Source organism: Sapajus apella, unplaced genomic scaffold, assembly GCF_009761245.1.
Source record: "Sapajus apella isolate SASKATOON/1434 unplaced genomic scaffold, GSC_monkey_1.0 scaffold126, whole genome shotgun sequence".
In the NCBI taxonomy this organism is placed as follows: domain Eukaryota; kingdom Metazoa; phylum Chordata; class Mammalia; order Primates; family Cebidae; genus Sapajus; species Sapajus apella.
Window position 1 is genome coordinate 124330 of NW_022437066.1, and position 13171 is coordinate 137500.

Genomic DNA, 13171 nt, shown 5'->3' on the forward strand with positions numbered 1-13171 from the left:
CCACCATGCCCAGCTAATTTTTGTATGTTTAGTAGAGACGGGGTTTCACCATGTTGACCAGGATGGTCTCGATCTCTTGACCTCGTGATCCACCCGCCTCGGCCTCCCAAAGTGCTGGGATTACAGGCGTGAGCCACCGCGCCCGGCCAGTTTATATCTTTTAAGTGGGAGAATTTAATCCATTTATATGTAAGGTCATCATTTATAGGTAGGACTTACTCCTGTCATTTTGTTAATTGTTTTCTGTTTTGTTATCCTTTGTTCCTTTCTTCCTCTCATTATTTGTCATTATAGTTTAGTGGTTTTCTGTAATAATAATGTTTATTTTCTCTTTCTCTTTTGTGAAAGTTACTCTAGCAGTGAGTTTTCTATTTTTGTGTGTTTTCATGATAGTAATTATCATGTTTTTGCTTCCAGATGTAGGACTCCCTTGTGTATTTCTCATAAGACTGGTCTAGTGGTGATGAATTCCCTCACTTCTTGCTTGTCTGGGAAAGACTATTCCTCCCTCATTTCTGAAGGACAGCTTTGCTGGGTATAGTATTCTTGACTAACAGTTATTTCACCCCCCCGCCTTTTACCACTTTGAATATATCATCCCATTCTCTCCTGGTCTGTAAAGTTTCTGCAGACAAATCTGCTGTCAGTTTAATGGGGGGTTCTGTTATATGTCACTTGATGCTTTTCTCATACTGTTTTTAGAATTTTCTATTCTCTTTGAATTTTGAGAATTTGACCACAACACATTTTGGGGAAAACCCTTTTGGTTGAATCTATTTGAGGACTTTTGAGCTTCTTAGATTTGAATGTCCAGACTCTCCCTCTCCCCAGACTGGAATTTTTCTCTCCCTAGACTGGAATTTTTCAACTATTATTTCACTGAAAGGCTTTCTTTATTTTATTTTATTTTTTTTTTTTGAGACAGAGCCTCACACTGTTGCCCAGGCTCTAGTGCAGTGGCGCAATCTCAGCTCACTGCAATCTCTGCCTTCTGGGTTCAAGCAATTCTCCTGCTTCAGCCTTCTGAGTAGCTGGGACTACAGGTGTGTGCCACCATGCCCAGCTAATTACTTTGTATTTTTAGTAGAGAAGGGGTTCCACCATGTTGGCCAGGATGGTCTCGATCTCCTGACCTCGTGATCCACCCACCTTGGTCTCCCAAAGTGCTGGGATTACAGGCGTGAGCCACCATGCCCAGCCTCACTAAAAGGTTTTCTATACCTTTTTGCTTATCTTTTCCTTGTAAACACCCACAAAATAAATATTTTTTTGCTTAATGGTGCTCTATAATTCTTGAAGGCTTTTCTTCATTCTTTTTCATTATTTCTTTTTTTCCCCTCTGACTAGTTTCAAATGACCTATCTTCAAGTTCAGAGATTTATTTTTTCTTCTGCTTGATCAGGTTCACTGTTGAAGTTCTCTGTTGCTAGTTCTTTTATTTTTAATTTCATTCATTGAACTTGTCAGCTGCAGGATTTCTGCCTGGTCCTTTTTTATGATTCCTATCTCTTTGTTGAATTTTTCATTCATACTGTGAACTGTGTTTCTGATTTCATTACATTGTCTATCTGTATTTTCTTGTATCTTGTACTTTTTTAAGAACATTATTTTGAATCCCTTTTCTGGCATTTAAAAAATTTCTTTTTCAATGGGGTCGACTACCAAAGAGTTATGTTCCTTGGGTGATATCATGTGTCTTGTGTCCCCTGATGTCTGTACATCTGGTAGAAGAAATCACCCCTTCCAAACTTTTTACAGTACGGTTGGGTTTTAGTGTGCCAGCTGGAAAGGGTGTAGTTACTGTTTCCAAGTGCAGTGGTATAGTCTCTCTACAACTTCTTTAGCTGCATTTAAAATCAGCAGTTATGGTGGGCACTTCAATTGCCTAGAGTATAGAAGTTTGCAGCTGCAGCAGCAGCAGCAGCAGCGGCGGCAGTGTAGGTTGTAAATGTCCTCAGTGTCAAGGGCTTTTGGGGTCCTGCTATCTTTGTTTTCCCCACAATGGGAAGACTTAGCTAAGGGGATGCCTCTTGGTATCAGGTCTGATGGCCTGCAATCAGCTACAGCACCACTGGGTTCCAGGTCCAGGTGCTCAGAGTGGCTGTGGAGCTGGGGTCCTATCCTTAGAATCTCATGACCTTAATGTGGCACCTGAGTCTTGGAGTACAGGTTGCCCTCTGTGGCAGGGTTAGGTGTAGGTTGCCCCCAGTGCCAGGATCTGACTCCAAGCAATCCCCTAGCAGCTCAGACCTGGGGGTGAGATTATAGCTGTGATTTGACTCCTGGGTGGGGTGGAGACAGGGCATAGCACTGGTCCAATTCAGGAAGAAGGGGTGCCCTGAGGTTTTGGGCCTGAGAAGTTGGGTACAGTTGCAGTTGAGGAACCTGAACCTATAGGGCTTAGTGACATCTTGGGTCCCAGGGGAAAAGGCACCATGTAGTAGCTACTCTAGACCCTGGGATGGTGGGGCTTGGCAGTATCCCAGGTTCTGTAAGACCAGGTGTAGCGGCAGCATGTACCCCAGAATGGCAGAGCATAGCTGTAATTTGAGCCCTGCAGAGGCAGGGAACTCCAGTCCTCAGGGCTGTCTCAGCAGCTCAGACCCTGGGGGGCAAGTCTAGCTCCAGGGAAGCAGGGCACTAAAGCTGTTTGGCATATGGAGCTGGGTGTCTGAGCTGAACCAAGGCTCTATTTATCTGGGATTGCAGGGTACTGTGTCAGTTCAGCCATGGGATGCACAGCCCTCACTTGAGCCAGGGCACTGATTCCCGGGGCGGGGGAGGTGGGCAAGGGCAATGTGCTGCTTCATCTCAGGCTTGGGGGATGTGACTGCTCTGGGTGGCCAATGCACTGTTTCCTGGGATGCAGGGAACTGCTTCAACTTAGGCACTGGGGAGGTGTGACTGCTCTGAGTGGCCAAGGTACTGTTTTCCCAGGAGGCAGGGTACCACTTCAGCTCTGGCTTGAGGGCATGGAAGGGAAAGGTAGGTGAAGCAGCTCCACCTCCACTTGGCCCCTCGGGGAAGGGTGTAACAGCTGTTGGCAGCTCAGCTTGGTGATGTCGGCCACCAGTCTCGATTACTTTGATGGTAGTTTGCCTCAGGGATAAAGGGAAGCTGTGGCCACTCCAAGAGCAAGACACACTCCTACTGTTGTTCCAGTCCCTAGGTAGTAGACTGCAGCAACCACAGGGGCCACAAGGGCTGGGCAGTGTTGACTTTGTCTCTGTGGGGAGCATAGCTGTGTGGACTCCAGGCAGCTGCCTCGGCTGGGGTTAGTGCCCTGAGGCCTGCAGAGGACCTGACTGGTGGTGTCTGTAGGTGTCCGAGGTGATGGGGGCTGCTAGGATCCTCTCGCTTACCTCCTTACCAAAAGGAAAAGTTTCCCTTGGGTCCCAGCTGACCCCAGTTGTGGGATGGGGTGGTGGCATTTGCTCAGTGTTTCCTTCCATTCTCGGTGGCCATCCCAAGTTTCTATGCTCACCAATGTCTCTGTTACTCCTCTGATGTACTCCAGCACTCTCCCTCAGTTATTTTCATTAAAATGTAGTTTTTTGTTTACTGTTCTATCTTTTTAAGAAGGACAAGCACTAGGGGTTTCTAGTCCACCACCTTGCTGATGTCACTTCTTGTTTCTTAATTGGGTTGTTTTGTTGTTGTTGTTGAGTTGTAGAAGTTCTTTATATATTTTGTTAAATCAAGTTTAGCCTAACGCTGTCTCCTTATATACTTTAAGTTCAGCCTAAAGATTTCTCTGTACCTAGTGAACTATAACCTAAATGGAAGTGTAAATAGACTTTGTAACCTATTATTATGCCAATCATCAAGGTTTGGCCAATCAGAGGGGCCAACCGTCCACACTGTGTTCAAATAAGGCAAACATTAAGCTGTAACTAATCTGGCTGCTTCTGTACCTCACTTCCATTTTCTGTACATCATATTCCTTTTTCCGTCCATAAATCTTTTTCTGCCACATGGCTGTGCTGGAGTTTCTGAGCCTACTCCGACTCAGGAGGCTGCACAATTTGTGAATCTTCCTTTGCTCAATTAAACTCTGTTAATTTTAATTTGGCTCAAGATTTTCTATTAAAATCCTGATATTAACCCCTTATCAAAAAGGTAATTTGCAAATATTTTCTCCAATTCCTTGGGTTGCCTTTTCATTCTGTTGATAGTGTCCTTTGATGCACAACAGTGTTTAATTTTGAGTAGACCAATTTGTTTTTTCTTTTATTGTGATTCTGGTGTCAAATCTAAGACTCTGTTACTAAGTAAAAGGTCATAAAGATTTATCCACTGTTTTCTTCTAAGAGCTTTATAGTTATAGCACTTACATCTAGTTCTTTAATTTTATGTTAATTTTTGTATATGGTACAAGGTAGGGGTCCAACTCCATTCTTTTGTATGTGAATGTCCTGTTTTTCCAGCAAAGAGTGTCCCTTTGCCATTATATGGTCTTGGGCTTCTCTTTATTGGGAAGTTTTTGGTTACTGAGTCAGTCTCCTTACTTGTTATAGGTCTGTTCAGATTCTTCACTTAATTCAGTCAGTTATGGTAATTTGTGTCTTTCTAGGAATTTATCCATTTCAAAAGCTTAGGTTCTAAACACAGGCTAAGATATTTAACATCTCTAAAACTCCATTTCTTCATTTAATAATAACAACACCAATCCCAGGACTGTCACAGGGACTAAAATAATGTATTCCTAAGACTCTACATAGTGCCTGACTCAATCAGCAGGCTGTCATGACCAACCTCATTCCCTATTCTTCCATCTATTCTGATCAAGGTAACCAAATCCCAACCTAATCAAGTCCCGCCACCCATCCCAAATTCACAGTTCCATTTTTTCCAAGTCATTTCTCTATCAGACCAAACCATATCCAAGTGTTTCAAAGCATGAGTTTCCCAGCATGTCCAATCTGTGAGGGAAGTACCAGGAGGATTAGGATTACAGTTTCAGTAAAGAGACACCAGTGTTAGCCAAGAACCATGACAGAGGTCCACGGGGACAAGAACAAAGGACAGAGACCACAAAACACCCACTTCTCTGCAAAGGAGTGACAACTAAACCCAGGGAATCCTCATCCAGTGCCGCTCATCCTGGACGTGTCTAGTAAGTGCTGGCCCTGTGCATGGTGTGGTATCATAAATGTGGCTTTCTGGGGAACCCCATCTCTGCATCCAGGTACATGGTGAGGTCAGGCTAGTAGGTTTGGCTTTGTGTCCTTAGGTTTAGTGGTTCTTATAGCACCAGATGTCTTTGAACAGTAAAGAGACCAATGCCTCAGGAAAGTGATTCTCCAAAAAGCCCACTCTCCCTGCTGCCCACAAGGGGTCTTCTGAGGGATCAGGAGATAACTCAAACATGGAAATCCTTCCCTTGGTATCTGGCAAGTAGTAACACACGGTTTTGTAGATTCTTTCGTATTTCTCTATCAAAGCATAAATTTACCTACCTCAAGTGCACACCATTCCCAACCTCCTACTGTACCCACAAAGCCCACACGTCCGCCATCAGCAGAAGTCCTTACATCTCCATCTTCTCTGAGCACTCTCCACTTCTTCTAGCTCTGGCTCAAACAGCTAAGAGGATGAATGTCCCCTCTGGTCTCTTCTTTAAAAACCTGTTGTCTGGGGCTCATATCATCTACTAAGTTTCCTTCCTTCACAAAAAAGTTAGGACCTGGCTTGCTGTTTGTGTCTCCACTTCTATTCTTGTTATCATTCTTGTTGCTTTTAAAATCCACACAGATGGAATGACCACTGCCTACTCTCTCCATTCCTGAACCTTCTCACCCATCAGCTCAGCTCCTTGGTCCCACAACTCAGGCTAAACATGCTTATCACCAGTGATCGTGCTAATGTTAGTGCAGTGATCTTGCAGTGATAACGTAATGACCACGACAATGTTTACCAGTGGCTTCATCATCACTGCCTCTCAAGTCTCCACCTCACACGTCCCACTCTTGCTCTCACCACCTACCCTCCCAGTTCACATTTTCAAATAACTGCATCCCAAAACGTGTCCTCATGAGAACCTCCAATCCAGTGGCCTTGCCCCTCACCCTCCTCTGTCCCCAGCTTTGATCCCACATCTAACACAATAATCACACTCCTACACACACCCTTCTCTCCCTCCTTGCACTTGTCTGGAAAATCCCGAATTTGGATAATGCACCTTTCTACCGACGTACTGAGGAGTGAATGTGACTAAAGAAAAGCATAGCCCATGCCAGCTGTTCCTCCTTGGAATTAGGGCCACAGGCTCGAGGTGTTTCCTCAGTGCTGCTCACTGTCAAGAGCGGTTCTGTCCCAGCTGTGCTCCTCTCCTCTTACTGGCTCTCAAACTCGCAGCAACAAGGCCTTCACTCCCACTATGCTAATGGAGACAACACCGTACTAAGGGCGCCGATGGCCTCTGCCTTTACACATCCAATAAACAATTTTGTTTTTAGATGGAGTCTTGCTCTGTTGCCCAGGACGAAGTGCAGTGATGCTATTTTGGCTCACTACAACTTCTGCCTCCTGGGTTTCAGTGATTCTCTTGCCTCAGCTTTTTTTTTTTTTTTTTTTTTTTTTGAGATGGGTCTGGTTCTGTTGCCCAGGCTGGAGTACAATGGCACAATCTCAACTCACTGCAGCCTCCACCTCCCAGGTTCAAATGATTCTCCTGCCTCAGCCCCCTAAGTAGCTGGGATTACAGGTGCCATCACCATGCCTGGCTAATTTTTGTATTTTTAGTAGAGATGGAGTTTCACTATGTTGGCCAGGCTGGTCTCGAACCCCTGGCCTCAGGAGATCTGCCCGCCTGGGCTTCCCAAAGTGCTGAGATTACAGGTATGAGCCACCGTGCCCGGCCCAATGGACAATTCTTGGTCATCATCTTGCATCACCTTCTGTCAATATGGTGCATGGCTGGTTACTTCCACCCTCTGCCCTCTCCTGGCTCTCCAACTGTCTCCCTGACTGCTCCTCCTCAGTTTCAGGATCCAGTGCTCCTTTCTGCCTCCTCAAAGACCTCAGGGCAGAGTCTTCAGCCTTCTTCTGAACATTGTTCTTCCTCTATGTCAATGCTCATCAAAGTTCAGCACACAGAGTCACCTTCAGCGTTTGTTAAAACTCAGATTCCTGGATCCATCTCCAAGAGATCCTGATGTAGTCTGGGGAGGGGCCCGGAAATCTGTATGTCTAACAGGCACTCAGGCGCTGCTTTGGATGCAGGTCACTGCACTAAGCTTCGCAATTAGCAGAGATCCAGCGAATATCATGCAGCCCCACAAACACTAACGACAACTCGTTTACATCTCCAGCCCAGAGGCTGACTGGGCGTCTCTGTTGCCTCATCCCTAACCTAATCTCAGCTCATCGGCACTCCCATCTCAGAAGAACTGCTCACCCTGTGACCCCAGAAAACCCCAGGATGTAGCCTGCTTTTCTCTCTTCTCCCATGCCCAACTCTCATCATCAATCATGCCAGCTCTACTTTTAAAATGCAGCCCAATCCCACCTCACGCCCTTGCCTCTCCTTTCTCCAGGCCACTGCTGCCCCCAATCATCTCACCGCTCACTCTGCAGCCACGTCCTCCCCACTCACACCGAAGCCAGAGCAAAGCTGTAAAACATCAGGCAGATCCTGTGAGGCCCCCAGAGGCTTCCGTGCACGTGGAATAAAATCCACACCTCTGGGGCCTGGCCTGCCAACCTCCCCACCCAGGCCGCAGTGGATGACTTCCAGAAGCTGGAAGTTACGGGACAGTTGCCCCTGGAAATGTAACCCTTTTCCACAGACATCGAGGAAGGGCCTTTTCCACGGATATCTCTGGGGAAACAAGCGCCATCAGCATGGACTCAGCTTGTGACATGGCCTGGATCAGAGTCATGGATCAGCAGGAGATGTGGGGGGCGCCTCAGCTGCACTGAGACAAGACGTGGCCCTGGGAGGGGCACAGTGACCAGGACTCACCAGAAAGGAGCACAGGAAGATGAAGGAGACGAAGTAGAAGTAGGCAAAGTCACTCCCACACTCGGTGGCGTTGGCCTGCTCATCACAGGCCTGGTTGCTCAGGCAGGACAGCATGATTTCATGCCAGGCCTCCCCCGTGGCGCTCCTGAGAAGAAGGGCAGAGCCGTGAGGCCCACAGAGGCACTCGAGGAAGCCCCAGCCGGCCAGGAGCCATGGGAGCCTGAGCCCTATGGGGCTTCCAAGCGTGCCCACTCCTTTGAGCTCCTTCCCACAGAGAGCTCACACGTGTGCAAGGCCTGAGTCACTGGTGCTGTTTCTTCAAAAGAACTTTCTGGCATTCGATTTCCAAACTAATCATTAATTGGGAAAGCAATGCTTACTAAAAAGTATCTACTGTACCAGAGGCCAGCGCCAAGGTGAGCACCTCTTTGTGTATACCACAGGCCCCAGTTGTGCTCCTGCCTTCCTCCCAGACACATGTATTTCGAGAAATGGTGACTCCTTCCAGCTGCTCTGCACCAAAAACGTGGACGTCACCTTTGCCTCCCCTCTCTCTCTCCAAACCCTGTTCTCATCAGCTCACCTGCCTTCAAAACATAGCCAGGCTGTCACCACCCTCACTGTCCTAGGCCATGCACACGTGACCTGCCCTGTGCCATGGAGGCTTCCAAGCTGATCTTTGCACTCTGCCCTACACAGCAGGAAGCAGGTCCACTGAACACAGGTTAGATCACATTTCTTCTCCTCTCAAAACCCTCCAACAACTTCCCATGCTCACCAGAAATGCTAAAATCTACATGACTGCCCAAGGCACCGTGGGACCTGCTGCCCATTCTTTCCCTGACTTCACCCCCATCTTGGTTCTAGCTCAGGCCACTCCAAGCATCCCGGCCTCTACTGGTCCTTGAACACCTGAAGAGTGCCCAGCTACCCCTGGATGCTCCTGCACAGAGTCTGTTTCTGGATGCAGCCAGCACCAGGCGCTTGCAGGGTACAAGTGGGTTAGAGGCCTGGACCCTCACCTCCATGTCTGTGTGTGTGGCCAGCCCTGGGCAGAGGCTAGGCCCACTCCTTACCGACAACAGCCAGGGGCAGGGGACTCCTGCAGGGCTGCTGCTTCCGCCTACGCCGGGCCTGACTGGTAAGGCTAAGAAGATGAAGTAGTTCCCATGGAACACAAAGTTCAGAGAAAAACAGAAAGCCGGGAGACCCAAGGTGTCAAAACTAAGGCTGACTTTATAGGTTTGCCTTAACTCCTCTGCAGCGTGAGGCAGACTATTAATAAGAAAATAAAATCAACGCAGCCACTAAAGCACAGACAGCACCATCTGGGGCAGTGTCAGCCTGAGGGCCCCTGCTTATCTTATGCAAAGAAATAAGTCTAAGAGGTCTCTCCAGGCAGCTCAGCAAAGCAGGTCTGGGGCTGAGCTCACGCCAGCAGGGGTCTGCAAGCAGGGTGGGCTGTGTCCAGCATTCCCCAGGGCTGGCTGTGCAGCAGCCCAGTGCATTTGCATACATGAACTGAAACAGTAAATCCCTAAAAGAGTTCCTTCCTTCTGTCCTAGGTTCATCAGTGATAAACTGAGGCAGACTCGGGCGGCAGGAAAACACGTTCACCCACCTCCCCTCTGCTCCCAAGTTCACTCTCAAACCAGGATGGCCCATAGCTCCTGTTCCATGCCCAGGAACAGCAGCTGGTGCCGAGCCCTCTCCTGGGCACAGCTCGGCCAGGAGGCCTCTGAAGGCCCCGAAGCTTGTGCCATGGGCTCTTGGCCCCTCCAAATTCTGCCTGTTACTTGGCTTGGCTGCATCCAGGAGCCCAAGGCATGGCAGCTCCCATGAGAGATGATGGAAAATAAAGGTATGTTCACACCAGCATTCTGGCCAGCTGGGCTCCTTGGGCCACTAAGTGGCTGGAGACTCTGCTGGCAGCAGTTCCCTCTGCGGCCCTGCATCCCGAGAGCCCACCACTGCCTGGAACCAACAAGGGTGCAGGTGGAAACCTGGAGCCCGCACATCAAGAGAGCCCCAGTAGGCATCTCTGTCCTCCCAGACCTCTGACTGCAGCCTCACCGCTGGCCCCTGAGCTGCCGCCAGGGAGCACAGACGAGGCGGCAGTAGCTGGCCTGGCCTAGGGCTCCCAGGATGACCTCCCTAAGGGCTTCCCTTCAGCTTGTTCTGAGATTGGGGCAGACATCAAGAGCCGTTGGAAAAGATGAGCAGAGAGAGGGGAAGAACCAGGAAGGCCTGCTGAGGTGCTGAGGGGAAGCCAGTGGGGTCAGGGAATTCAAAGGAGGTGGTCTCCATGGTTGGCCCCCACCCTTCTTCATCCTGAGTAAAGCAGCCCCTGATGGAAGAGCAGACGTCTGCCTGGGCTGACCAAACAACACACCTGAACAGCAGCATCAGGGCTTGCAGAAACGTCCGGAAGTTGTTGTGCCGGTTGATGCTGGTGTCATCATCCAGGGCGATATTCCCAAACACCTGCAATGGGGAAGAGCAATGGCATGGCACTGCTGGGTCTGCAGGAGCTGCCGCAGGAGAGCCAAGAGGCCATTGCACAAGCTTCGGGGTCTTCGGAGGCCCTTTGGCCGAGCTGCGCCCAGGAGAGGGCTCAGCACCAGCTGCTGTTCCTTGGCGTGGAACAGGAGCTGTGGGCCATTGTGGTTTGAGAGTGAACCTGGGAGCACAGGGGAAGTGGGTGAATGTGTCTTCCTGCCTGAGAAGGTGTGCAAGCCACACAGGGACCCCACATGGGATGAGCAGCTGCCCTCCACCAGAGAACTCCCATCCAGGAGAGGCTAGGGTGTGTACCCAGTATAGACACCCTCTCCGTGGCTAAACACGTGCTGGCTCTAGCTCTGACCCTGTTCACGGATGCAAGTCCAAAACACTCATAAGAACGGCCCAGAGCTAGGCTTGTGAGGCCTCTGCTACACGTAACACAGCAAGTGTTTTCAAGTGGGATCATCATCCACTCCAAAGCAGATATTATGTTGGTAACAGGTCTGAAAGATCATAGGAAAATGACTTTTAAAACATATGCACAGCACAACGGGCTTTTTATCCATTTTAATCGATATTTCCACAGTAAGAAATGCAAATGGGTCAGTAATTGTACTTAGCCTAAAATCTGGAATCTGGCTGCAAATTTACGGACTATCACAAGTCCACAAAGATCAGTAATGTACGTGCTCTTGTATATCACCAGACCAAAGCAGGAAAAAAAGATATATTTATTTTAAATAGCATCAGATCTCTGCAAATTTTAAAGCAAGAGAATTCTTCAATCCCTGAAATACAGTTTTCAGTGAACCTTTGAAAAAATGGCACCTTCCATCAAAAATTAACATTTGGATTCTTCTTCCATCTCTACTGTTGGAAAGTGGTCAGAGGCCAAAGATTTATAACTGGGACATTGCTTTATGTTTTTCAAATGCTTTTTCCCAAATAGCTGACAAAATGTTCTTTGGCAAAATAAAGAAAATCTAAATTATGCAAGCCAAGTTTGCCCAGTGCAAGGATCTGATATGCTCCTGCTCACATTCTCAGGCGGTTTTCCTCAGCAGCATGCCACCCAGGCTGCGGGTCAGGTCTGTCCCTCAGCACAGCTGCCAGACTCACAGGGTGACCGAATGCTGCTGTGCAGGCCGCTCGGCACAACGGCTGTGCTCAAATGCACTGCCACCGCATGGCCAGCACCCATTCTGACCTGTGCTCCAACACCCTACCATCACCGGCCAGAAGCCCATGCAGCCCTCAAGAACACAGTGGTCCATCCACCTGGCGAGGCGGCAATGGGCTGAGGGCCAGAGCTGCCCCACAAAAGGGTGGCCCTGGGCAAGCAGCCCAATCTTATGGCACCTCCGTGACCTCCTCCGTAAAACCGTCTTTCTGAGAAATATGTAAGTTCATGAAGTGCTCAAAGCAGGGTCTGGCTCATAGAGAAAGTTCACTAAGGGCCAGGTGATTATGACTATGATTTAACAATCATGATCAGTGCCCCTCTGCTCCGGGGGATGGGAGGCCAGGGCCACACTCTGCCCCAAAGGGGAGCACCCACCTGCATGCCAATGATGGCGTAGATGAAGAACAGCATGGCGATGAGCAGACACACGTAGGGCAGGGCCTGCAGAGACAGGGGCAGGTCGGCTACAGGCGCCTCCCGGCCCCCACGTCCAGGCCTCGCGCTATGGTGGCTGGGCCTTTGAGGCCACACAGACCTCAGCCTACGCCAGCTCCATCCCCCTGGCCACCAAGCCCCTTCACCAAGTAATGCCCCAATTTCTTTAACTTGGAGTCATCAAACCCACCTCACAGTTCTTTGCGAGCATGACCAAGAAAACCTATGGACAACTTACAATGTCTTTATAAATGACAACAGGACAATGGGTACAACCACCAGACCTGGACACCACACCCTCTTCCAGCCTCCCAAAGGAGGGGCCCCTGTGGGTGAGGGTGGAGGAAGCAAGGCGGAGGAAGAGGGCAGAAAGCACGGGGCCCCTGCCCGGCCCACCTTGAAGGACTGCACGAAGGTCCACAGCAGGATGCGGATGGTGTAACCCTGGCGGAGCAGCTTGATCAGCCGCGCAGCTCGGAAGAGGCGGAGGAAGCTGAGGTTGATGAAATTGTTCTGCAGAGAAGAGGAATTGTTCTCTGACCTTCAGAAGCCCCGGAAGCGCAGGCAAGCTGCTGCCACCCTGCAACCTCTTCCCACACCCCTGGGGCCCCAAAGAAAAGTGGTTAAAAAGATTAAAATAAAAAACCTCTGCTTCACAGTCTAAGCAGCAATCGGCCACCAGAAAATCTTCCAGAAGTAAAGCTTGTCCTTGCAAATCACTTCTCATGCAGCAAATCAGAGAAAACCTCCTCGGCTCTAAGGCCCCTCCCCACTTCCAACCATGAGCAACAGAGAGAAAAGTTCTCCCAGCCATCTACCTGATGCCAGGTGAGCTGTGAGATCACCTGTGGCTGGGCCTCCAACAGTGACCACCTCTCACAGGACACGGCCAAGCTGACCACGTGCGGGGCATGACTGCTTCTCCACTGAGCACCCCTGAAGGGACCCCCGCCCAGGCTTCACAGCCATGCCCTTCCCTTCCTGGCTCAGTCAGCGAAGCCCTTGCTTGTCTGGGACCCCCACTGGGACCCGGTAGAGGGGCAAACACTTCCTCTGAGGCTGCTCCAGGTGTGTGCAGTTAA

The 13171-nt window shown here is 49.4% G+C and overlaps 1 protein-coding gene across 15 annotated transcripts in view; it reads right to left on the reverse strand.

Moving 5' to 3' along the window:
- Positions 1–13171, reverse strand: part of CACNA1B (calcium voltage-gated channel subunit alpha1 B) — a 237163-nt gene that overhangs the window by 44157 nt on the left and 179835 nt on the right. For all 15 annotated transcript variants that reach the window (XR_004263942.1, XM_032261876.1, XM_032261881.1 and 12 more), the window contains 4 exons: positions 12486–12602; positions 12030–12095; positions 10359–10450; positions 7967–8111 (listed from right to left, as the gene is read on the reverse strand). Coding sequence is in view for 14 of the 15 variants with exons in the window: in XM_032261876.1 (XP_032117767.1) it covers positions 7967–8111; positions 10359–10450; positions 12030–12095; positions 12486–12602 (420 nt within the window). In the remaining variant the exon portion in view is untranslated. The remainder of the gene's footprint in view (positions 1–7966; positions 8112–10358; positions 10451–12029; positions 12096–12485; positions 12603–13171) is intronic.